Source organism: Neopsephotus bourkii, unplaced genomic scaffold (genome assembly GCF_033783945.1).
Source record: "Neopsephotus bourkii isolate Nb327-2 ecotype Australia unplaced genomic scaffold, CSIRO-AGI_Nbou_v1 NB_1638, whole genome shotgun sequence".
Taxonomy (NCBI): Eukaryota; Metazoa; Chordata; class Aves; order Psittaciformes; family Psittacidae; genus Neopsephotus; species Neopsephotus bourkii.
The window spans coordinates 3,291,149-3,317,173 of NW_026902113.1; the positions used below are offsets into that span (position 1 = coordinate 3,291,149).

Genomic DNA, 26,025 nt, shown 5'->3' on the forward strand with positions numbered 1-26,025 from the left:
TTTTGGTTTGCTTATTGTTACTACCTATCATCCATTGCAAACCATACAGTGATGATGTCTAGAAACCAGATAACTGTGCATATACTCTGTATAATCACATAGAGTAACAAATTGATTTTTATTGACAAGAAATTCTGCAATCTAAATAGAGCAGCTAAAAGAAGGGTAAGAAAGATATTTAAACCAAATATCTCTTAGCAATTTTTTTAATTGCTTTGCCAAATAGCTTCTGCCTGCATCCTTGAGTGTTGCAAATTTTCTTTGAAAAAAGTGTCCAGTTTCAGGAGATACAGATGGTATGTATGTGTAAACTTATATTTTATGAAAAAAACACTTGAATATAACAATAAGTAGATTCAGCACTCCAGTAGATACCTGCCATCTAATTTACTAATACCATAAATATTTGATATTGAGAGATTTTAAGAGATGTGAAGAAATTCTTTAAAAGGAAAAGGGGTAGCTCACTGCAAAGGGGAATGCAGTGGATATGGAAACTAGAAAAAGGTGAGTGAAAAAAGTAAAAATATGAGTAAATCTGAAGTTGTTATGAAAGAAGACTAGAAGGATGGTGGCAGAATCATTCCTACCATAGAAAAAGAAAAAGGGGGGCAGTAAAATCTAAATATAGAATCTATTAAATAATCTATAAAAATCTTATTAGCATCTAATTGTGTATACCAGAGCATTCCACTAATCCAAGTCCTGGTTGTTAGATTCATTCCCTTAGACAATTTCTTCTCCTTAGCAGTGCTGAAGGCTGAGGCCTGTAAAGTGCCTGCTTGAGAGATCACAATCAATTGATCCAGTGTTTTTGAGAAATACTGTCTAGCTGCGAGGTATGTGTTAACTGTTGTAATAAGCCAGGAAAACTTTGTGAGCAAAACCAGTAGGTATTGTTCATTTCTTCTTGTCTTCACTAGCTTTTGATTAAGAGAAAAGTTATTAGAATAATTTATGAGTTAATTAAAATGTTAATAATCATAGAAAAATGTAATAGAATGACATCAAGCTTTTTAGAATGTTTAATGTATTATAAAATCCACCAAAGAAAGGATCAATACCAAAACATAGTCAATAATATATTTAATTTGATTTTTGTTTAGCATCCAAGCTAATAGTCCTGTAATGGAGTTGGATCATGTTTTTGGAACATTAAACATACTTTATTCAGATCGTTTGGTGACTCTCCAAAGAGAAGTACGTCAACTGTCAGCACTTGGTTTTGCTATACCAGCTAAAATACAGCATACTGCAAACACTGCACAAAAGTTTTGTAAGCAAGCAGTCATCCTCAAACAGGTATAAGATTAAATGCCATAATAACTTTGCGTTCTGACTTCCAGCTTTAGTAGCAGAACTTCTTCAGACTATTATCTTTTTGATTGTGTGGCCAAGCTTTTTGTTGTGTTGTCTGCATGAAAGTGATGTGTTCCTTGAAGAAATTACGTAAGCCCTTAAAACAAAAACAAATACGTTGCAATTTCCCAACATATTTTTTGAACCCAAATGAATTATGATATTAAAGCAATGTCAAGTTAGTGTATGAATATACAAAAATAAGACTACTAATTAATTGTCCTCCTAGTTTTAGTCATAGTTTCTGATTATTATAACTGAAAGAAAATGTCATAGCATTGACTAAACTGAGTTGTGGGGTATCACTCTTACTTCAGCTGACAATCTGGAAGTAAATAGATCTCTCTTAGGTCTTGTGTCATATCCTGGCGGATGTCATGTGTACTTGAAGGTCCTATAATTGTGCTAGATGCTTACATTTGCATAAAATTATCAGAACTGTTCCACTTAAATCAGAGCCTGAAACACTTTCACTTAAGGTGTAGCATAAACATCTCTGATATGTAGGTAGTGTTTTTTTTACTGTTAGAATTCATCAGTAGAAGAAGATTAGTATTAGCATTGCATGGGTACTTTATTTTTGCAAACTAGAATAGTTATTTCTTAATGGCATTCATTGGGAAATACTTTTGAAAATATCCCTCATTACATTTATTGCTATATATTTTTCTTGTCTGTCCTTGTAAATTTCATCTCTCAATTTTACAGGTGGCACATTTTTATAACTCTATTCATCAGCAGATGATTGAGAGTCAGAAGCCAATGATGTTACAGTCTGCTCTAGCATTTGAACAGATAATTAAGGTGAAAGTATTCCCCTCTCTTTGTATTTTTAATTTCAGTGATAACTGTGCATATTCTACGCTGCTTTTTCTATGTTTATTGCTGGACTTTAAGTGTAACCTTTCCATATGAGTAACACTATATATTTAATTAACATTTATTGAAATCAGTGGACTTTTTTTTTTTAATACTATCGCTTAAATAACTGCTTACTCCTTTGTACTTTGGATATTAGTATCATATGGTCTCAGGAATTATTTCTAGTGTTTGAATTTACACATGAATGACAGCATGGTCAATCCCTTAATGGTTGGGAATGTTACTTCCAACAGTTCTAAGTAATTTTGGTTTGGTCGATTTTAGTAAAAATGGCATGTACTTTATTCTGGAGATGAATTAGTATTAAGCAATGGTTTCACTGTTTGACTGCTATTAAATCTTTGTGGATTTTGCAATTCTCTTGAATGCTTCTAATGCACTTTCTGGGCAGGTTGAAAGTAAATAGTTTCCGGTTCAGATTAAGAACAAAAAATCTATAGTATGCAGTTTGTTACAGTGAGTTTGTGTCCAGGCATAACATAATTGTTCTGAGATGAAGGTTTGGGTGTTTTTTTTTGTAATTCCTAGGAATTCACAACACATAAAGAAGTTCTAGATTCTTCTAAGAAATTTGGAGGAAATTACTTAATTTCTTTTGTTTTTTGCTTTGAAGGGACCCTGAACTTAAAATTACACTACAATCTATAGGGTTTTTAACACTATATCTCTATTTTATGTCTAGAGAAACATGTTAATTATTATGAGTTTCATTTCACTGCTGTGGTATGTTTGAAGCACTCCACCCTCTTCCAACTCTTGTACGATATGAAAATGGTAGGAGAATGATAACAATGTCTCTAAATTCTTATTGGGCCAGAGAAGAACATCTCCAGAGCAAGCATTACAGAAATGATTGGAAACTTGCTCCCGAGAACCTTTTTGCAAGACAGAGTATAAGAGTGGGGCTGAAAACAGAAGGGATATATATGGTTGGAATTAGTTCACACAAAATGTTGGAGAATCCAGACCAAACTGTAGGTTTACAATGTCCTGGAAAAAGTTACCAAAGTTTCTCTTAAATTTCTCCAGGGTTTGGTGCAGATTATGCCACAGATTGTAGTGTACAGGCCCTGAAATGCTGCAGAACTGTTCAAAGCCACAACATATTCTCCTATTTGACATGATTTCTGTCTTACATCTTTTAGGGATAGGTCCAGCTGTGAAGCTTCAGATGCTTTTGTGTTCTGATTTTCTACTGTAAACTTGGAAAAATGCATAAACCCTCCAGAATCCTGATGAAAAGCCCAGAGTAATGGAACTCCCTAAAGCTGCTTATTCCACTGACTAGTGGAATTTTTCAGTGTAATTAAAAAATGATTTTGTGATAAACAGGTGAATTAGGATACCAATTATGAGTGTCACATTTTGGTTTTTGGTCTGTGCAGAACAAAGAGGAGGGAAGGAGTTTAAGGTGTCTTCTAAGCTTAAGAAGGCTGTTTTTTGTGTGTGGGACAGGACTGTCAACATCAGTGAATTTATTTCAAGCTCTGTTAAAAGTCTGGCATTTAAATCCTTCTCCAGTATGTTGATGTAGCTATAATATGTCCACGTGTCTGTCATTTGCCAGAATATTGTCTCTAGTGCAGTTGTGAGAGGGAGGTCCTCCATTTTTTACTAGGAGTAAAACCATGTTTCTCAAATGACAACTTTCTGTATGCTGACTGGTAGATTGTTAGACTGTGTTTGCCATTAAATCTGACAAAGTTTGTATATTTTTAAAGCATTCCAAGTCTGGTCCTGGAGGAAAAGCTCAAATAACATGGGATAATCCAAGAGAGTTGGAAGCTTATATCCAAAAACTCCAAGCTGCTGCTGAACGGCTTTCCACTGAAAATAGAAAACTAAGAAAGTGGCACACAAACTTTATTGAAAAGGTATATTTTCCAGGTGAAATAGGAATCACATCTCTTATAGCTTACTTTACCCTTTCTTCATTTGTGTGGTGATGAGTATCTTTGTTATTCTTTGTTATTCTTTTAACAGGTTGTATCACTCATGAATATTGATCTACTTCGGCAGCAGCAGCGTTGGAAGGATGCTGTCCAGGACCTCAGAACTGGTTTTGCCAGCCTGGAGTCACAGGCAGGGTTTCGTTATCATATTGCAAACTCTTAACATTTGATTTTTCAACAATAATCAAGATTTAAGACTCAAACATAACATACTTGAATTAATTTTGATTCAGGAGTTACTAACTAGCTCAGGAAAACTGACTGTATGCTAGTTGCGAGACGTGAGGTAAAATCTCAGATGAGAAAGATGAAGATGTTTTTATGTCATGCTATCAACTGGAGAAGAACAAAACTTATAAAGTCTTGCAATAATTTATCTATATTCCTCAGTGATATGGTTTAGTGGCAGTCTTGGTAGCTCTGGGGTAAATGCTGGACTTGATGATCTCAAAGGTCTTTTCCAATTTAGCTGATTCTATGATTCTAGAACTTGGTCATATCACATGTTAAATGAAAAAATAGGAAAACCTTAGGTTATGTAAATCAGTTGTGTCTGAGCCATTCATACATGAACAAATGAAGAAATTGGTGTGGATGTGTGTTCTATCCTCAGGCAGAATAGAGCAAGTATATCAAATTTAGAATTAAAATTAATTTGTCTGAAATCATAAAAAAGCCACATTTTTATTTGTTCACTTATCAACTGTCAACTTTTAGAACAGAATTATAGAATTGTTTAGGTTTGGAGAGTCCCTTAACATCATTGGGTAAGGTGATTGAGATTTTGATTAAAAATATCACCAAAGTAGCTAGATGTTATTACTATTCTTTGATAGATGTGGTGTTCTTAGCCTATCCAATGCAAACCCAGATTATTTAAGTTAGTATTTGCAGGACAAATAAATGCAGTACTTTTTTTAACAGTTTTTTCAAATTTTTTCAGGGTAATACAAATAATAAATAAATACGTTAATTCAGCTTTTGTTTTGTAATATCTAAAACTAAACGATATGACTAAGGGCATCATCCAGCTGCTCATTGGACTCTTGACAGGCTTGATGCCGTGACCACTTCCCTGGTGGTCTCATACTTCTTTGAATTTTACTAAGATCTTGGTCTTTGGGCATTGTACTGTGTTCCATTTCAGCTTATAATTATGGCTTGAGGAATAAAATAAAGTAAACACTGTTGAATTTTAGGGTTTCAAATCATCTGACATGAAAGCTTGGAGACAGCATTGGAATCATCAACTTTACAAAGCTCTGGAGCCTCAGTATCAAATGGGCTTAGAAGCACTCAATGAGAATTTGCCAGAAATAAATATTGATCTGACGTTCAAGTAAGATATTTTCTCTTTGCCAATTAAGAAAGTATTCTACCTTAAATTGCATTTAAATACTAGTTGTTTTATGATTTGTTTCATTTTTTAGGCAAGGCCAGTTGCAATTCAGACCTCCTTTTGAAGAAGTAAGAGCTAGATATTATAGAGAAATGAAGAGATTCATCTCCATTCCAAATCAGTTTAGGGGAGTAAGTGAAGCAGAAGAAGAGTCCATATTCACTGTTATGACTGAAAGAAATGTAAGTGGATTTCTGACTGCTTTCAGTAAAGCAGAGGATTTGTTCAGAAGGCTGACAGACACTTGTAATCAATTCAAGGTATTTTCAATATTTTACCCATGCTTTTTTTAAATTTTATTTTATTTCTATAATTTTAGGTTTCAGATATTCTAGAAGTAAATGAGCATTGTTGTCCTTTTCTCTGAGGCATATAAGCAAAAGCTTAGTAAGTCCATCCATGTTAAGCCAACCACTTAAGCACATACCTAACTCAAAGCATATGCACAGTCCCCATTGAAACCTTAATATTAAAGCTGTCTTTTTATTCTTGTTCAAAGTCTATTTTGGTTATCCTTAGACGTGTGAATACGTCAAACCGTTTTGTACTTCTTCATATTTGCACTGAGAATCTGTAGGTAATTGAAGGAGCACAGCCATTAAAGATAATGTAACATAGAAACATCATTAAAGTGTTGTAATACTATTGAGAAACAAGTTTTTAGTCTGGAAAATATTTCTTTTCCATACATGAAAAATAACGTTGAAAAGGAATGGATCGTAATTGGTCAAGTAGATCTGGAAACTTTGGTGAAGACACATCTTTCTAGCAAACAGGACTGGGAAAAAAACTTCAAAGCATTGAAAGTGAGAGGGAAGGAAGCAGAACGACTTCCAAGGTATAGTACAACTCTATTCTTTTGTTTGAATAGTGTATTCTGTCAGATAAAGGTAATAGTAAAAGAGATTTTTTTCTCTTTTTACAGAGAATTTGAAGTGTTTTTAAAATGTCTAGATTTTTGTTTTTCAGTTTTCTTTTTAGACACTTATCCCCTTTTATCTGTGCAGCCTGTTCTGAAAACGTCTAATGTCTTCATTTGATATGATGGGAAATCCCCTAAAAATTCAGGGCTGATCCTGAAATACGATAAAACATGGTGGTATTTTAACAATTCTTTTAGTTAAGTCCTATGCATATGAAGTACACGTGGCAGTTAGGAACAGAGTTAGTAAATATTTATACATTAAATAATTCCTGTACTGAACCACTTGATTATCTCTTATAAGTTATAGTTTAAGATATGCTTGTGTAGGCTTTTATTCTTACATATATTCATGTGGAATGTAGTGTATTGCTTGGTTAGAAATCTCAAATGAAACTGCTAGGAATAAAAGGAAAAAAATGAAAGAGGAAATGAAAAAGTAAAAGGAAAAAAAAGATTATATTTCCTGCAGGAGAATGGGCTGGTAGAACTTGTTGGCTAATTGGTAAGGACAGGCTGGGGTGAACAGAAAAGAAACTGGCTATGTGCCTTGTAGTCAGAAACAGCATGTGGCAATGAAGTGCCATGAGTTGAAGATAATTGGTGTGGAGGGAGGAGGCACAGGAAGGTACCAAATAATGGAGCCCTTTTTCTTTGTGTTCTTTAGATGTCTACTTAAGGTCACGTGTGATATATTAGATATGGAGGGTTGAAGTGACTCACTATGGCTTTTTTCTTGTGTTCTTAGGACTGTTGAAGCCTGACTTAGTAAATTCTCATGGAAATTAGAGATTTAAAGACAGAACTGTACAAACAAAATAAGTCATTTTCTGCTTGGAGGAACAGAACACTAGACCTCAGTCCCCATAAAACTACATGAATACGCATAATAGTTATACTACGATGAGTAATTTTCCCAATAAGCTATGTCTTTTATCTGTAGAATTATTAGGACATTCTTTTCTTACTAGGCTACAAAATCATGATGAACTATAGATGTGCGTAGATCTTAGAAAAATTGATGTGTAAGTATACTACTGATACTGCTGAATATTTGCAAATTTTCTATCTTTTGTCTTGAAGCACCATCAAGATAGATTGTTTAACTGTTAATTGCAACCCTGTGAAAACTGTAATTGATGATTTCATCCAGAAGTTGTATGATATTCTTGTCATTTCTTTGAGAAAATCTATTCAAGGTAAATAACTTAAATGAGTAGCATTTTTTGTTTCTTTTCTACTTGGGGACATTTGTGTTAATGTAAATACTTTTTTTTTTTAAGAAATATTTTACTAACAGGCACAGCGGGCTGCATGAATCACAGTGCAGATAAATTAATCTGTTACTAATTTTTCACTGCAGGCCTAATCTAAGGCCTTTTGATGTCCATGTGCATCTTGCCCATTCATGTGTTGTGGCCAGATCTGTTCTGAATGTAAAAGGATACGTATTAACATTATTTAGCTTGTTTCTTGTTCTGAAGGAAAATTCTTTTGTCATTTCAGAGAGAAAGGTTTATTTGATGTTTGAAGGAGGAAAACCTCTTAGGCATTTGAGGGTAATTGAAGGAGGCATCATGAAATGTTGTGATTAAAAATGTTATTAGATTTTTCTTTCACAAATTGAAATACTTCATGAAGAGTATTAAATAATCAAAACTTAACTCCATACAGTTACTTGTTACTTAGATTGTCAAAATGCAGATTGATATAGTGCAAAATATTTCCTTATTTTTTTGTGGTCTATCTACCAGGAACAGGTAGACAAAATGTAGTAAGGTTTAGATGATGAGAAATACCAGTGCTTTTGGATTTAAATGTAACAATCAGAACAGGAAACACAGAATGCGTTGTGCAGGAAGTGAATTATTTCCATAGCCTGAAAGATTGTTTCCTGGAACATGTATTCTTCTCTGGAATTGTACAGATAATTTCTCATTACTTAAGAGTTTTACACTGATAGGAAAATAAAACATTGTAGCTTAATCAGGCTTTTGTTTTTGAATCTTTGCAATATTTAAAGCAAGGTGGCTTTGGTTAGTTTCTTCATAACAAAACAAAAAGACTCAAACCCCCAAAGCAATTTTAAGATCTGTTTTTTTCCATTTACCAAAAAAAGACCTATACAGATGTAGAAAGTGTATAAATCGTAGAATCATAGAATAGTTAGGGATGGAAGGGATCTTAAGATCACCTAGTTCCAACCCCCCACCATGGGCAGGGGCTAATCACACTAAACCATGTCACCCAAGGCTTTGTCCAGCCTGATCTTGAACGCTGCCCGGGATGGAGCATTCACAGCTTCCTTCCTTCCCTGTTTAAGTTTGAACCCATTACCCCTTGTCCTGTCACTACAGTCCCTAATGAAGAGTCCATCCCCAGCATCCTTATAGGCCCCCTTCAGATGCTGGAAGGCTGCTATGAGGTTTCCACGCAGCCTTCTCTTCTCCAGGCTGAATAGTCCCAACTTTCTCAGCCTATCTTCATACAGGAGATGCTCCAGTCCCCTGATCATCCTCGTGGACCTCCTCTGGGTGTGTTCCAACAGTTCCATGTCCTTTTTGTGTTGAAGACACCAGAACTGCACACAGTACTCCAAGTGAGGTCTCATGAGAGCAGAGTAGAGGGGCAGGATGTCTTATGTATTTATGTTTAATTCTCAGAAGGGATCCACACCGAACGCAGTGGATTACACTTAGAAAGCTATCTGTAAACACAAACGTTCAGGTTTTATTGAAGCAGCAAATAAAATTGGGGTCTTCAATTTGTTAAGCAGATAGATTGCATACATTATCTTACAACAATATTTTATCACTGTACATTTGTCTGACTTGGATATTTGTTACTACAAATATTTTCTCTGTGATAACTTTGTTTTCCGCCTTTATATAGCTCACCTATGTGATGTTTCTTCATTTCTCAATGGTGCCATGGAAACTTTAGTGATTAGGCCCCAAACTGTAGAGGAAATAGCAGAAGACAATTTAAAATATTTAAGCCTACATGAACGAAAAGAAGGGGTAAGATACTGTTTTTATCATATCCAGAAGAGCAGCTATCAAAAAAATGTAATTGCTTTCTAGTATGGAAGCTTACATTTAATATAACTAGTTTAGAACATGCAGTGGCCATATAAGGTCAGGGCAGTGGTTCGTATAGCACAGTATTGTCCCTTGAGGGACAGTATTTATCCAAGAAAGGATTCAGTTCTAAATGAACACATCTAAGTTTAGGTGTATGTGCAGGTGTCTGAAGTGTGTGTGCTGTTAACAGATTCACGGGGGATGGGGAGTGGAATGTAAAACAAAGAAGGCCTTGATGCTATGCAAATACTGTTCAGCAACAGGTGAAATATTATTGTATGGTCAGTATTGTTTTCATCTCATGTTTTCACCATATGAGCTGCTGTGAAGAAAATGAACTCCATTTGTCATGGCTTAACCCCAGCCAGCAAGAAACACCACATAGCTTCTCATTCACTCCCCCCACATCGGGGTGAGGAAGAGAATCAGACGAGTAAAAGTGAGAAAACACTTGGGTTGAGATAAAAATAGTTTGATGGGTAAAGCAAAAGATGTGTAGCAAAGCAAAACAAGGAATTAATTCACCACATCAGCAGGCAGGTGTTCAGCCATTTCTGGCAAAGCAGGGCTCCATCATATGTAGGGGTTACTTTGGAAGACATCACTCTAAACTTTCCTGCTTCCTTCTTCCCTCATCTTTATGTACTGAACCTGATGCCGTATGGTATGGGACATCTCTTGAGTGAGTTGGGGTCAGCTGTCCTGGCTGTGTCCCCTCCCATGTCCTTGTGCACCCCCAGCCTACTCCCTGGTGGGGTTGGGGGGGAGAGGAGAAAAGTCCTTGAAGTACTTGAAGTACAGTCCCTAAGTACTGCTCTGCAATAGCTAAAACATCCCTCTTTCATCCACACTGTTTTCATCATAAATGTAGACATACCCGAGACCGGATACTGGAGTAAATTAGCTATCCCAGCCAAAACCAGTGCACCATCTCAGCCAGAACCAGCATATATATATACATATTTGCTGAACTCTATTGCACTGCTGATGTTTTTGAATCTGAATGGATCTCTGCTATATGTAACAAGGCACCTGTTTCATAGGGAAAATTTGCTTCTGTATATCTCATGTCAGGATCAAGATACTCTAATTATGTCAAATGCTATTTTTTCCAGTGTTTTAATGTTATTCTATAAATAGTATTAAAAAAGCAGATGTGTTTAAACATATAGTCTGTGCATGCACAATTGATGATTATATTTGCTTATAGTTAGGATAAACATGATTTGCTGAGTTTTTACATACACACATATTTTTAATCTGTTTGAATTTAGATTTTTCTCCTGTTTCAAGAAGCTGAAGATAAAAACAAACTTCTGCGAACTGTGGCTGGTACAGGTTTGGACACTCTCAGTAACCTAAGAGCTACATGGGATAAATTTGATTTAATGATGGAAAGCCACCAGCTTATGATTGCAGAAGAGGTAACAATAAAAGATTAATACTTTACATAAAAATGTTGAAATTATTTCGAATGAGTCTGGAGAATTTTTTTTCCCTAAATACAATCCAGAAATGTTCTCAGTTCAGTGTTAACATCAACCTTACCAGGTTGAGGGAGAGCCTTTAAGGGAAGAGTGCGTAAACTCTTTAACCAGTAACTAGGTGAAACTTCTGTTGAGCTGATGCCGAAATGAATATTACATTGTACTTTTGTCTCAAACAACTTTCTGGTGACAAAGGTGGCTTAATGAATGCACTGGTTAACTGAGGAAAACAGGGTAACAGTTAAGAGATGCATTTTTGTGTGCTCAGTCAGTATGTGGCACACAGGGACATTTTTTGGTGGTGGACTTGGTAGTGTAGGTTAATGGTTGGTCTCAGTGATCTTAGAAGCTTTTGCCAACCTAAATGATTCTATGGGGCTTATTATTTTCACAAACTTTACTAAGGTATGCACGGTCCTGTAATTCCACTCCATAGGCAAATTGCTGAACTCACTTGAATTTCTACTGAAGATAGCAATATACCATACCAATAGAGCAATTATATTAGGTGTTGTAAGATGCAGGGTCAATAGGTAGCATAGACTGAATAAATGGGTCTCAAATACCAGCATAAAAAAAATACTAAGTGCTCCCTTTTAGAAATTAAACCAGAAAAAGAAAGTTTAGGGTATTATACAAGAAGTTTTTTGAGTTTGATTTTGACCAAGTTGTACTTACCAAGTTTTGAAGTTGATACTTTGATTTTGATCATATGTGTAGTTAGAAAACATTTTAACTTTTTCTTTACAGATTGAAATCATGAAAGGAAATGTGGTTTCACGTATTAATATATATCTTCAAGACCTAGAAAAATTTAAAGCTCGTTGGGATCAGCTGAAGCCAAGTGATGATGTCATTGAAACAGGTGATCATGATGCACTTGAGAAAAGTGCTCAGATCATAAAGGAAAAAGAAAAAGAATTTGATGAACTTGAAACCATGAAAGAAAAGCTCATGTATGTCTGTTTATTTCCCTGTGTACCTTATTCATTCATGTATGGATATTTTGCAGTGGAAGTATCTCAGAAAATGTTGACTAAATTTTATCACAACAATATTTAATTTCAAGGAATTTAATTTTGTTTGTATTGCATGTTTTTCATTAGTTTTTCAGGATTCTTTTTATTGATTTTACATAACAGATTTTCAAGCTAAGTTTTTCTGAAGTTTTTTGTAATGGAAAAATTCAATAAGTCTCTTAGGCTTTTGCATAAGGGAGTCTGTACACAAAATGCTTGGTTCTAACTTCCTTCTTACTGAGAAGGTTTGAGATATTTGTTCAAGAAGGGTGAGTTATTACTTCAGTCCTCTTGTAACTTAAGTGGGCAGGAGCTTACCTCTCCTGTTTCTTGAGTAAGTGTTCTGTCTGATAGACTTCTGTGCAAAAGGAAGAGATTTTTGCTCTAGGTGCCTGCTTTCAGTAAACTCATTATTGCAAATCTTGAGTGGACAAGTTTTCTATTTAAATTCTTAGCTTGGCACTTAACATGATAGTAAATAAAATTGATTAATTCTTTCTACCTAGCAGAAAGAGTCAATGACAGGTTATTTTCTTTCAAGCTTTGTTTTTGGGGGACAAAATAATTCGCTTTTCTGGTAAATGAGAAAGAAATGAAAGTTTATGGAAAGTAATTGTGAATATGGGAGAAGGTCACTGTGTAGGAGTTATCCCTCATATTCCTTTATCATTTCTATTCAAGAAAGTTACTATAAGGAAATTGCAGTTGGCAGCAATGTTCCTCAGTCAAGCTAACAGCTTCTCTTAAAAAAGTGTAATTATTACCGTATGATAACATCTCTTAAACAATAAAAGTATAATGGAATCATATAATGTATAACACTGTGATCTTCTTTTTACTCAGTGAAGAATGCCATCATTTTAAATTGGAAGAGCCCGACTTCTCATTGTCAGAAGTTGTATGTCAGGATATTAAGAGTTGTGCAGAAATCTGGGCATTGTATGAAGAGTTTTATCAAGGCCTTCAGGAGAAAGCCAAAGAAGACTGGATTACTTTTAGGTATGATTTTATTACTTTCTTTTTCATGGACATATATATATATTATGTGGTTGTAGTACTGTGTTGTTATGACTTTTTTATATTTGATTTTCACTCAGGAGTAAAACATACCTATTTGAAGAATTTTTGTTTAAGTGGCATGACAAAATGAGGAAGATGGAAGAACACACTGTAATGACAGTAAAGTTGCAGAAAGAAGTGGACAAATATAAAGTAAGCTGCTAATTACTAAAAAGGTTATAAAACAAAAATTGTTTTGGTATTACTAGCTAATATACTTTGTCATGTAGGTCATTGTTCAGTTCTTAGAATAAGATCAGTTACAATTTAAGAAAATATCTTCTGATACTCTTTTGAACATTTTGCATACTTTTGAGAACCTTTTAGTTCCTTACAGTTAACAGGAAGGTCATTACAGTTTACATAGGCACATATTTCTCAATGAGTTTTTCTCAGTTATACTCCTACACATTAAATACAGGAACTGAAAGAAATGAGCTTTGGTTTAAGAATGTAAGGTTTTGTTTTGTTTGAATATCATGTTACTCTGTAATCAAGCATACAATTTTCATAAAGACTAGATGGATTCACACATGCATTTTTCCTATAGATGATAGTTCCACTCCTAAAATATGTAAGAGGAGAACATCTTTCTCCAGACCACTGGCTGGATCTCTTTCGTCTTCTGGGTCTTCCCCGAGGCACTACACTTGAAGGTTTGTTATTTGGAGATCTGCTAAAAGTGACAGATGCCATTGTAGAAAAAGCGATGGAACTGAAGGTATGAATAGTTCCAGTTACGCAGTTTATTTTGTACAATAAATCTTGTTTTATATGCATATGTATATTTTTATTGCTATAGAAATGGAATTTGTGTTATATTTTTGAATGGAAAGTTTATTGCAAGCTCTGTAGTTTCAAATTAAATCTGTTTATGCTTTTAAATAGGATTTGAATTGTCGGGCCCAAGGTGAAGTAACAATCAGAGAAGCATTACGTGAGCTTGAACTCTGGGGAGCTGGAGCTGTCTTCACATTAACAGATTATGAAGATAGCCAAGGCAAGACTATCAGGCTTATTAAAGACTGGAAGGACATAGTCAATCAAGTTGGAGATCATCGCTGTCTTCTACAGTCCCTCAAGGACTCTCCGTACTACAAAGGTTTTGAAGATAAAGTGTCCATCTGGGAGAAAAAACTGGCTGAGTTGGATGAGTATCTGCAGAATTTAAACCAAATTCAGAGGAAATGGGTCTATTTGGAACCGATATTTGGTCGTGGAGCTCTGCCCAAAGAACAGGCTCGTTTTAACAGAGTTGATGATGACTTCAGGTTAGTGTTATGGAGTGAGACTTCTTTTTTTAGTATCTTTGACACGAGTTGGCTAGAACATTCTTCATTGTGAAAAAATATGCAGCAATTGGAATATGTATGGAGATGAATGTCAGCAACAGGAATTCAGTACATACAGGTGTGTGGCAGTGACACATAAAGTTGTTAACATAGGTTTCATTTTAATTGGGCACATGTGAAGAATGAAATCACATGAAATGTCGAAGATCACAAACAAGGCAGGCAAACACCAGATCAGTCTTGCAACAAAAGCAGAGGTGATGTAATTGGTTGGGTTTCTTTTTCAGGAATCATTTCTTGTTGAAGACAAACACTTTGTTCACTAAGAAAGTACACAGATGGACTTTTGGGAGAAACAGATGGTTTATCTTTTTCCAAATAAGTCAAGGAGATAAAAAGAGGGAGATTTTAGAAATGTAGAAAGATATGTACCATTACCTGTCTTAATTTTAGTTAAAATGACCTCTTAGAAGGAAATAAAGTCAAGACTTGAGTTTGCTTGGTTTTGGGTAGCCAGAAATGGTTGTTATTAAAATACATTGGAGAGATATTGATGTAAATTCTGAAATGTTTCATCATAACCACTGAAATCTAAATGCTATGTATGAGATATTTAAATGAACTACCTGTGCTTTAATTTTTATTTACATAACTACTTGTGTATCCATATTGAAACTGTCATGGTTGTTTTATGAATTACTCAAATTTTCTTTCTGTCAAGATCCATTATGTTAGATATCAAGAGTGACAACAGGATAACATCACTGAATGCCCGGACAGGAATAAGAAACACCTTAATTACCATACTTGACCAGCTTCAGAGATGTCAGAGATCATTGAATGAGTTTTTGGAGGTACAGCTGATATAAATATGATTTTCCATAAAGAAAGTCAGTAAGTTTGAATTTAAATCAACAAAATTGATTTATTTTGTGTTTATATAGGAAAAGCGCTCAGCATTTCCAAGATTCTATTTCATTGGAGATGATGACTTACTAGAAATTTTAGGACAGCCCACAAATCCAGTGGTTATCCAGTCTCATCTAAAGAAACTTTTTGCAGGTAATACATTTATCATCATTTGTGAACTGTACTTATTTAGAAATAAGGTTCTTCAAAACAATCCCAGGCACAGCTACAGGTTGCGCAAAGAAGCAATTCAGAGCTGCCCTGTGAAGAAGGACTTGGGGCTGCTGGTTGATGAGAAAATGAAGTTGAGCCAGCAGTGTCAGCTCGCAGCCCAGAAAGCCAACCGTATCCTGGGCTGCACCAAAAGGAGCATGACCAGCAGGTTGAAGGAGGTTATCCTGCCCCTTTACTCTGCTCTCCTGAGACCTCACTTGGAGTATTGTGTGCAGTTCTGGTGTCCTCAACATAAAAAGGAGATGGAACTGTTGGAACAAGTCCAGAGGAAGCCACGAGGATGATAAGGGGACTGGAGCACCTCCTGTATGAAGAGAGGCTGAGAAAGTTGGGGCTGTTCAGCCTGGAGAAGAGAAGGCTGTATGGAGACCTCATAGCAGCCTTCCAGTATCTGAAGGGGGCATATATGGATGCTGGGGATGGACTCTTCATTAGGGACTGTAGTGATAGGACAAGGGGTAATGGGTTAAAACTTAAACAGGGGAAGTTTAGATTGGATATATGGAAGAAGTTCTTTCCTGTAAGGGTTGTGAGGCACTGGAATGGGTTGTCCAGGGAAGTTGTGAATGCTCCCTCCCTTGCAGTGTTCAAGGCCAGGTTGGATGAAGCCTTGGGTGACATGGTTTAGTGTGAGGTGTCATAGAATCATAACATTATAGAATAGTTAGGGTTGGAAAGGACCTTAAGATCATCAAGTTCCAACCCCTCTGCCATGGGCAGGGACAGCTCGCTCTAAACCATATCACCCAAGGCCAAGGCCAAGGCCATGGCGGGGGGGGGGTTGGAACTAGGTGATCTTAAGGTCTTTTCCAACCCTAACTATTCTATGATTCTATGATTCTAAATAATCTATTGCAGGCTTTTTATTTCTCTCTTGCCACCACTAAGCACTAGACTTTTAGCAATAAGTAACTTTGGTGCTGTTTTCTGATTAACAGGAATTAACAATGTGGCTTTTGATGAAGAATTTAAATACATAGTTGCCATGAAGTCTGTAGAAGGAGAAACTGTGCCACTTAGAAATAAAGTTCTTCTATCAAATGAGGTGGAGGTAAGAAAAAATCCTACCCAAATATAGTTCTAGTATCTTTTGAAGAAATTATTTTGCAACGTAACTTTTGAGGTTTTTTCTTTTCTCTGTTAGGTGTGGCTAAGCAGTTTGGCTTTAGAGATGAAGGAGACGCTGAAAAAAATGTTAATTGACTGTGTTGAAGCTGGAAAGAAATCACAAGGTTCAATTGATCCATCGCTCTTTCCTTCCCAGGTAGCAGTTGATCCAATAATGCCACTGTGTAGTCTCAGATTTACCAAATAAGTTATTTCAGAGGCTGATAAAGAAGTATAAATACAGGTTTGGAAGAAACTAACCATGAACAAATCCATTTTATTCATTTATAGTGTAGAGAACTTCTTAAAAATATGTTTTTTCATAATTCTTTTATAAACATTTGAAATCTTGAGTCTTTGTCATGGCACTTGTTCTAACATCCATCTATTTATTAAATTTGATGTAAAACTTGATCTTAGTTGGTAGTGAATGTAACATGCACGGCTGCTAAGACTTAGTAACATAAAAAGCCCTTTTTGAAGCTGGTTAAAATATTGTTTCTAAAGTTTGGCTGTATAAGCAGAAATAGTCATGAATATGAAATTCTTTTATGCAGTTTTGGCTGGTAGGACAGAATATCACACAGAATCATGGAATGATTGTGGTGGGAAGGAACCTCTAGAGGTCGCCTGGTCCAAGACCCCTGCTCAAGCTGGTTCAGCCAGGACCATGTCCAGACAGCTTTTGAAGGTCTCTAGAAATGGAGACTCTACTACTTCCCTGGGCAACCTGTGCCAGTGCTCAGTCACTCCTAATAGTAAAGAAGTGTTCCCTAAAGTTCAGACAGCTTTCTGTGTTTCAGTTTGTGCCTGTTAACTTCTTCCAGTCACTGGGCACCTCTGAAAAGAGCCTGGCTTCATCTTTGTATGCTCCCTTCAGGCATTTATAGACCTTGATAAGATTCTGCCCTGAGCCACCTTTTGTCCAGGCCGAACAGTCTCAGTTCTCTCAGCCTTTCATCACAGGAGAGATGCTTCAGTTCCTAAATCATCTTTGTGGTCTTCCATTGGACTGTGTCCAGTAAAGCACCTGTCCTCACTGGCTCCTTTATTTCTTGGAAGGGGAGTTGTCATCCATGGACTCCAGGAATCTCCTGGGTTGCTTATGTCCTTTGTTGCTCCTCCAGCAGGTATTGGGTTGGTGGAAGTCCCTCTGAGGACCAGGGCCTGTGAATGTGAGGCTGCTCATCCACTTATTCTTCCTAGTCAGGTGGCCTATAGCAGACACGCATTATAATGTCACCTTGACCTGTCCTCTTTAACCTATAAATCTCAGCTGACTCCTCATCCATCCCCAGGCAGAGCTCCATGCACTCCAGCTATTCCTTTAGGTAAAGGGCAACTGCCCCTCCTTGCTTCCCTGCCTATCCTTCCTAATGAGCCTGTATCCCTCCCTTGCAACTCTCCAGCCATGGAAGCCACTCCACCACATCTCCATGGGCTCAACAAGGCCATAGCCCTGCCACTGCATACAGATCTCTAATTCATTATATTTATTCCACCTTACTGCATGTATTAGTGCACAGGTACTTTAGAGAGGTGCCCCTGCATGTTGAGTTTCTGGTGGGGGTTTGAGGGATTTCTCTGTAATGGTGCCTTGTAGGCAATTCCTTGCTGAGGTTCAAAAGCAGGCTGGGGGTGATCCTGCTTAAGCCCGGTTTTGTATTTTTCTTTTATCCCTTCCTGTCACCACCCCCTACCCTTTGCTCAGTGATCCTGTCTGTAACTCTCTTCCACTAGATCAGGTTGTTCAAGTGAAAGGTGTCCCCTCCCTATGGCAGGAGGATTGGAACTAGATGATCTGTAAGATCCCTTCCAACCCAAACCATTCTGTGATTCTATGCAACTACCGTATTGCAGGCACGCTGAGCCCATATTCAAGAGGTTTAGGTTTCCATCTGACATACCATTTAATGGAAAAGATGTGTTGCTAGCACATGCTGTAGAACAGCTACGGGACTTGCTGTATTGGATCACATTGCAGGTTTTTGCTAAATTTTGTCAGGTTTTAAGGTGGCAATATATGTTCTTAAGAGTATAGCAAATTTGTGGCTTTTAAATATTTATAAATATCAAGCATAATAAGCAATTACAAATTTATTTTAAAACTTTTTAAACTTTTTTTTGTATGTCTTCTCTATTTCAAAAATGTAATTATAACTTTTTTTCTCAAAGGTTCTTTCCTTGGCAGAACAAATCCAATTCACTGAAGATGTTGACAGTGCTATCAAAGACCATAGTCTGCAACAATTAGAATTAGAACTCATGGCTAAATTGGAACATTATACTAGCATTGATAATGGTATAGAAGATACTGGAAGTACAGGTATAAAAATGATTTTTAATATATAATTATTCATAATGACTATGTAGTTTTATAGTATTTGACATTCTGTTTACTTAAGCAGGAAATTATATAAATCAGTTTGAGTTAATAAAGTTGAGATTCATAAAGTTACCCACTTATAACTGTCAAGGTTCGTGTGTTTAATGTTACAGGGTGAACAATGTTTTTTTATTTAGATTAAAACTTACCTTGGAGCATTTATATGTGAAACCCTCTTTTATTTTTATTCTTAAATAGTTATTTTTTGGTTTATATGTTTACTGATAATTTGTCCTCACCTAATGAACTTTTCTGTAATGTTAAGTTTCATGGGAACTAGCCAGAGAACAGCTGAAGTACTTTGTCATGCCAGTATATTCTGTATGCTGTGTAGGTGATACTGTCTTTCTTAGATACATACATCTACATCTGAACTAATAATTCTTGCATACCTCTGTAGCAGTACCAATCAACTACTTATTTTCAAGGCATGTTTGTTCTGAATCTTATATAGTGCAAATCAGTTGGAATAATTATGCCTTTGAGTGCTTATTCGTCTCTTTTGACCATAAGGGGAATTTAAATGACTACCTCAGATGTAAAATTCTATAGTTTAGGTTAGGTGAGGTGGCTGTGGGCTCTATGATGACTCTATACCCTATATGTATAAAAAGACTCAATTTAATATGTATTTGACAATCTTCCACCACATTTTTATGGCTGTTTACTGTATGAACTGTTAACATCTGATGTATTAACTAGGTTTAGGATTCATATCACCTACCTTCAGCAGTCTGTAAGTGTGGTTATTTATCTAAGCTTCCTTTTTGCATTCTTGCTATAGACAGTGGAGAAATGTCAACAGTTACGGAAGAGAGTTCATTCCACCTATTGTATAATGCATTTAAAGTAACTTTTTAGTTTGGATAGTAGGTGTGAGTTTGAAGTGAGTTGTCTGATTATCCCTACTTACTTTCATTTAACTCCCATCGTGGAATGGCGTAGGAGAACATAAACTGGGCTTCTTTCAAATGAAACTGAACTAAACAGTATGTTCTCAGAGTACACTTATTGCACCCAATCTGCTAATGAGCATTGATTTTGCATCATCTTAATTAATCTTAGTAAAATTGCTAGGTTGTGTGTAGTATGGTTTTCAGATCTGTTGCAGATGAATTAACAGATTTGTGCCACACTGATTACTGAGGTGGACATAGCTGTAAACACTCCTGGAATAAACTGCCTTCCAGAAAGGCCTCTACTTATTGGGTGTAGAGGCAGACAGTATTACTTCCAAATGCCTGAAGTTACATTATGATTCACATTCTCTGTCAGGATCTCACTTTATGCTGCTTACTTTAGGTAATAGGTAATATTTATGTATATAGTTGAAACAAGACCTGAATAAGATTTGCTGACAGTAGAAAGCAGCAGAATGAATTTGAGAGTGGGTAACGTGTATCTTCCTTACTACACTGCAGTGATTTTTCTTTTGTGTGTGTGTGTGTGTGTGTGGTTATTTGCAGAATCAGGAGTCCTTGAGCTCAAGCTGAAAGCTCTGATTCTTGATATCATTCATAACATTGATGTGGTGAAGCAGCTGAATCAAGCTCAAGTTCACAGTGTTGAAGATTGGGCTTGGAAGAAGCAGCTGAGGTTTTATATGAAAGACCAAAAATGTTATGTTCAGATGGTAGATGCTGAACTCCAATATACTTACGAATATCAGGTGAGGTATTTTTAGTATTTACCTAGTGGCTTTTGTATGTGTCAAATACTTTCACACATGCTGCTGGTTGTCTCCCAACTGTTGCTAATTTTTCAACGTTGTTGTGTCCTTAGCATGCTGTTTCATAGAAGATACTAAAAGATACTGTAATCATTGTCATTCTTGATATTGGTGGGGTAAATGTAAGGTGCTTTGTATGGAAAGCAGCTGCATTATCATATAAATATTTTCTAATAAGCTTGCTATCTCTGTATGTCAGAGTGCAGTTTCATCTGTGTTGACCTTTTTTCTGTAATTCTAAAAAAAATTTCACAATGCTTTGATAGTCAATAAAAATCAGGAAAAATTCATAACTATGAACAAATACATGTACTTAATGAGATGGTAATCTCAAGCATTGTATTGGATTTTGGTTGATGAGAAAATGAATATGAACCAGCAGTGTGCACTTGCAGCACAGAAAGCCAACCGTATCCTGGGATGCATCAAAAGGAGCATGACCAGCAGATCAAAGGAGGTGATCCTGCCCCTCTACTTGCTCTTGTGAGACTTCACCTGGAGTATTGTGTGCAGTTCTGGTGTCCTCAACATAAAAAGGACATGGAACTGTTGGAAAAAGTCCAGAGGAGGCCACAAGAATGATCAGGGGACTGGATCACCTCCTGTATGCAGAGAGGCTGAGAAAGTTGGGGCTGTTCAGCCTGGAGAAGAAAAGGCTGCATGGAGACCTCATAGCAGCCTTCCAGTATCTGAAGGGGGCCTATAGGGATGCTGGGGAGGGACTCTTCATTAGGGACTGTAGTGATAGGACAAGGGGTAACGGATTAAAACTTAAACAGCTGAAGTTTAGATTGGATATATGGAGGAAGTTCTTTACTGTGAGGGTGGTGAGGCACTGGAATGGGTTGCCCAGGGAGGTTGTGAATGCTCCCTCCCTGGCAGTGTTCAAGGCCAGTTTGGACAGAGCCTTGGGTGACATGGTTTAGTGTGAGGTGTCCCTGCCCGTGTTGGGGGGTTGGAACTAGATCATCTTAAGGTTTTTTCCAACCCTAAGTATTCTATGATTCTGTGATTTTCAAATTAATGAATTATGAATAAAATTAAATTGCATCATCAATAATTTCTGTTTGCCAATTAATGTAATTTGTTTTGTTTCTGCAGGGTAATTCCCCTAAACTTGTTTATACACCTCTGACTGATAAGTGTTACCTAACTCTTACTCAGGCTATGAAGATGGGCCTTGGAGGAAATCCCTATGGTCCAGCTGGAACTGGAAAGACAGAATCAGTAAAGGCTTTGGGTGGACTCCTTGGAAGACAAGTATTAGTCTTCAATTGTGATGAGGTGAATATGGTTCCTCATATTTAGGAGACGAATATCTATGCCCGTATTTCATAAAGGAATATTCGAGAAATAGTTTTGGTACACATTCCATTAGACATTTCTGGCATTTCCAATAACTTTTTTTTTTTAATGGCTGGGAAACAGTCTTTCATTGTTTTCTTGTTATTTGAAGTTTGATAGTATTCTTTCTAATTTTAAGGGCATTGATGTGAAATCGATGGGGCGCATATTCATGGGCTTAGTGAAGTGTGGTGCCTGGGGCTGTTTTGATGAATTCAACAGACTTGAGGAAGCTGTACTGTCTGCAGTATCCATGCAGATTCAGACAATCCAACATGCGTTGAAGAAACATAGTCCTGTATGTGAGATGCTTGGAAAAAAGGTACAGGAAAACTTAGTTATTTTTTTCTTATAAAAATAGTCTATAAACAACAGGGTTAAACTTAAAATGTGACTACTGTAACTAAACATAGTCCACAGAACTTTGCTCAATACTGTTTCATATGACAATATACTATTACCATGAACTTCTAATGCTAGGTTGAAGTGGATCATAATTCTGGAATCTTTATCACTCTGAATCCTGCTGGAAAAGGTTATGGAGGAAGACAAAAACTGCCTGATAACCTCAAACAACTTTTCAGGCCAGTTGCTATGACTCATCCAGACAATGAACTCATTGCAGAAGTGATTTTATATTCAGAAGGCTTTAAGGATGCTAAAATACTCGGTAGAAAATTAGTGTCTATTTTTAATCTAGCAAGGTAAGCTCCCCTCCCCTCACCCCAAGTTGTGTTATTTTTCTAATTCTCTTCCTTCCTGCTTTTATTCTAGCATTGACCTTTGTGCTTCTCATACTACCATCTTGTTTTTTCTCCATTTACACTATGCCAGTAGTCTCCATTTAGACTATGACTGTAGGGATGCAATCTGCACATACTTTCTGTTAATTTTCTGTAATATTTTATGACATGGATATTATAGAAAGCTGTGTCAGAAATAAAACTAGGCATAAAGCTACACATTTGGAGTCATCAAAAGTTTTACAGTCAATACAGCTCTTAAATCTGAATGGTAAATCTCTGTAGATATTAATTTAACTTACAAAATAAAAATCTTGCAAGATATTGGGAGATTCAGGTGTGAAAATATTTGGAAAGCAGTTATAATCTCAAGGTGGCAAAGTACAGCTACCCTATTATGATCACATATGAATGCTCACAAGCATGGTGTTGAATGTAGACTCTTGAGGTTGTTGAAATACAACTGACTGGTTATAAGTATGTATATTAGAACAAAGTTCAGAGGTTTTACATAATGCTTTGAGGGACAGTTATAAATACATTAGTAATGTAATTACATTACTCCCTCTGAAAATTTCAGTGTCATTGATTGTATCTCTGAAATGCATTTCAGATGGCACTACACGTACGTACTCATCAGTCTCTCTTTTGCCCAGAACTATACGATGAGCATATTCATTTGCCAAAAAAAAAAAATAAATTTCAGGTGCTGTCACCTAAAGATTTTTACATTATTGCTGTTCTTTAATTTAGGGAGCTTCTGACACCACAGCAGCACTATGATTGGGGTTTACGAGCACTGAAGACTGTTTTGAGAGGCTGTGGCAATCTTCTTCATCAGTTGAAGAAAAGTGAAGCAAAGAAAGAAAGTAATGTTGACCCTACCAAACCTTTAATTATTTGGGATATTGTACCGGTATTATTCACTACAGGTTTCTTGTTCAGTGGACTTTTGAGAAGCCGTGGCTTAGATCTGGAGGCAATTGAAAATAAAAAAAATATCTGTGAAAGTCCTCCATTAGGAGATCACAAAAGACCATTGTCATATTCTAGATGGAGCTCTTACAAGAACATAGATATAGGACTTTATTCTGGAATGATTTTGAGTGATTCTCAAAGACTCTTGTTTTCACTTAAGTTAGGACAGGAAGGTTGATCTGATGCCATCATTATTCATCAGTGACCAGACTATTTTGATTCCATTTGAGGTTTGCTAAAATCGTTACATGGCGTTAGATTGCATAAGGAGGACAGAAACATAGGATAATTTTCACCTGTGGTTCCTAGTCCTGTTCTCTGAAAGTGTATGTGTTTTACATAAGAAGGCAATTTGATTAAAAAATAAAAGAAAAAACAGAGATCAGAGCCCTATGCCTTTTCCATCATGAGACTCCTAACTTTTCTGGCAGAGTAAAACTTTCCTGTGGTTGTTTTTGTTCTGGTCCCAAAACATTTCTATTTCCATGGTAGTTCAGATTCCAGAGGAGTTGTGGAGAGTGTTGTAAATATTCATAGTTAATTAGGACACACTTCAGAGATGTGACTTCAAACTCTGGCAGAGTAAGGTCTGGAATCCAGGTCCTTAATTTCTGTCATGAGTACTTTAACAAGTAAACTATTGTCCTCTTAGTCCCACTTTAATCGTGAAGCTATTATGTACTATCTGGCTTGCATCATAATCATCTCATATCTGTATAGAATGGGTTTGTGAGCATATATGAAAAATACAGTAAGGCAGTTATCTAACTTATAAGTAGAGTGGTACATGAACTAGAATGCAGTCTACACTGTGATTCCACCTTCAGTGTCTTAGCAGTGTGAGTTCAAGTGCTGATACTTTCTAAGGGAAAAAACCCAACGACCAGCTTAAACTGATCTGGCTTCTTCGCTTTTATTTCCAGTTAATGAAAGTCACATGGTGGTTCAAGCTCTGCGGCTTAATACCATGTCAAAGCTTACATTTGCGGACTGCTCACGTTTTGATGCACTGGTTAAAGATGTATTTCCTGGCATTGACTTTAAAGATGTAGAGTATGCAGAGTTAACTACAGCTTTACAACAAGTCTTTGAAGAAGCAAACTTGGAAATTATAAGCACCCAGGTAAACATTAACTACAGCAATAAAACAGCAAAAAATGTGTTATTCTGAGTTATAACTGATTAATATTGCATTCATTTGATTAATTTCTATTTACTTTTGAAAGAAATATTTTCTAAAAAAGTCAGTAACTGGTAGATTCTAATTACACGCATATGAAAAAATAGGTGTGTGAAATATGGTATATCAGTTATGTAATTGAAAGAAAAATAGTGCAAGGTAAGTTACGTTGTGAACATATGACACGGTTTCATTCAGGCCAGTTATAAATTCCAGTGAATGTTTTGGATGGTGAAGGAATTAAATAAGTGAATGTTTTGTTTATCAAGCAGTTCTGTGTCTCATCTATGTTTATGTATTGTAGGATTAGATGAAGTTTTGTGACTAAAGGTTCATTAGTTTCTAGGTAAATATATGCCCAAAGAAGGCTGTTATTTTTATATTAGTGACTTAGTGAAATGCTTCTAACATGCAGAATATGTTTCTTGATATTCTTTATTATCATAATTTTAATTACTTCTACAAATATCTATAGTTTCAAAAAATAAAATTCTAGAATCAAATGACTGCATGCAAGGTTAATTGGAAAACATTAAAAAGAATGTTTGTGAAATTGTAAAGCTAAAAAATAGCCATTATCTCTTTTATTATCTAGATCAAGAAGGCTGTGGAATTATATGAGCAGCTACATCAAAGGATGGGTGTAGTTATTGTAGGCCCAAGTGGAGGAGGAAAATCAACACTTTGGCGGATGTTAAAGGCAGCCCTTGGTAAAACTGGCAAAGTAGTGAAACAGTACACTATGAATCCCAAAGCTATGCCTCGACATCAGTTGCTAGGCCATATTGACATGGATACCAGAGAATGGTCTGATGGCATACTTACAAATAGTGCTCGACAAGTCGTACGAGAACCCCGAGGTATGTTTGTGAGGGAGTTACACATCCTTATGCCTAAATTGCTGAAATCGTGGGTTTTTTTTCAAATACATTTTTGTATGTGTTATTATATGTGGATACCA

At 36.2% G+C, this 26,025-nt stretch overlaps 1 protein-coding gene across 2 annotated transcripts in view; it reads left to right on the forward strand.

The window, feature by feature from the left end:
- Nucleotides 1-26,025, forward strand: part of DYNC2H1 (dynein cytoplasmic 2 heavy chain 1) — a 158,430-nt gene that overhangs the window by 8,903 nt on the left and 123,502 nt on the right. The window contains exons 12-38 of one of the 2 annotated variants that reach the window (XM_061374480.1): nt 1,107-1,302; nt 2,068-2,163; nt 3,963-4,115; nt 4,225-4,323; nt 5,393-5,532; nt 5,624-5,852; nt 6,303-6,430; nt 7,598-7,713; nt 9,407-9,534; nt 10,872-11,021; nt 11,835-12,040; nt 12,947-13,102; nt 13,201-13,315; nt 13,713-13,883; nt 14,051-14,433; nt 15,176-15,308; nt 15,399-15,516; nt 16,536-16,648; nt 16,742-16,861; nt 18,880-19,030; nt 20,557-20,759; nt 21,921-22,103; nt 22,303-22,485; nt 22,644-22,867; nt 23,660-23,775; nt 24,808-25,007; nt 25,660-25,924. In XM_061374480.1, the coding sequence (XP_061230464.1) occupies nt 1,107-1,302; nt 2,068-2,163; nt 3,963-4,115; nt 4,225-4,323; nt 5,393-5,532; nt 5,624-5,852; nt 6,303-6,430; nt 7,598-7,713; nt 9,407-9,534; nt 10,872-11,021; nt 11,835-12,040; nt 12,947-13,102; nt 13,201-13,315; nt 13,713-13,883; nt 14,051-14,433; nt 15,176-15,308; nt 15,399-15,516; nt 16,536-16,648; nt 16,742-16,861; nt 18,880-19,030; nt 20,557-20,759; nt 21,921-22,103; nt 22,303-22,485; nt 22,644-22,867; nt 23,660-23,775; nt 24,808-25,007; nt 25,660-25,924 (4,475 nt within the window). Of the gene's footprint in view, nt 1-1,106; nt 1,303-2,067; nt 2,164-3,962; nt 4,116-4,224; nt 4,324-5,371; nt 5,533-5,623; nt 5,853-6,302; nt 6,431-7,597; nt 7,714-9,406; nt 9,535-10,871; nt 11,022-11,834; nt 12,041-12,946; nt 13,103-13,200; nt 13,316-13,712; nt 13,884-14,050; nt 14,434-15,175; nt 15,309-15,398; nt 15,517-16,535; nt 16,649-16,741; nt 16,862-18,879; nt 19,031-20,556; nt 20,760-21,920; nt 22,104-22,302; nt 22,486-22,643; nt 22,868-23,659; nt 23,776-24,807; nt 25,008-25,659; nt 25,925-26,025 lie in introns of those variants that run through there. The other variant, XM_061374479.1, reaches the window with a different exon arrangement.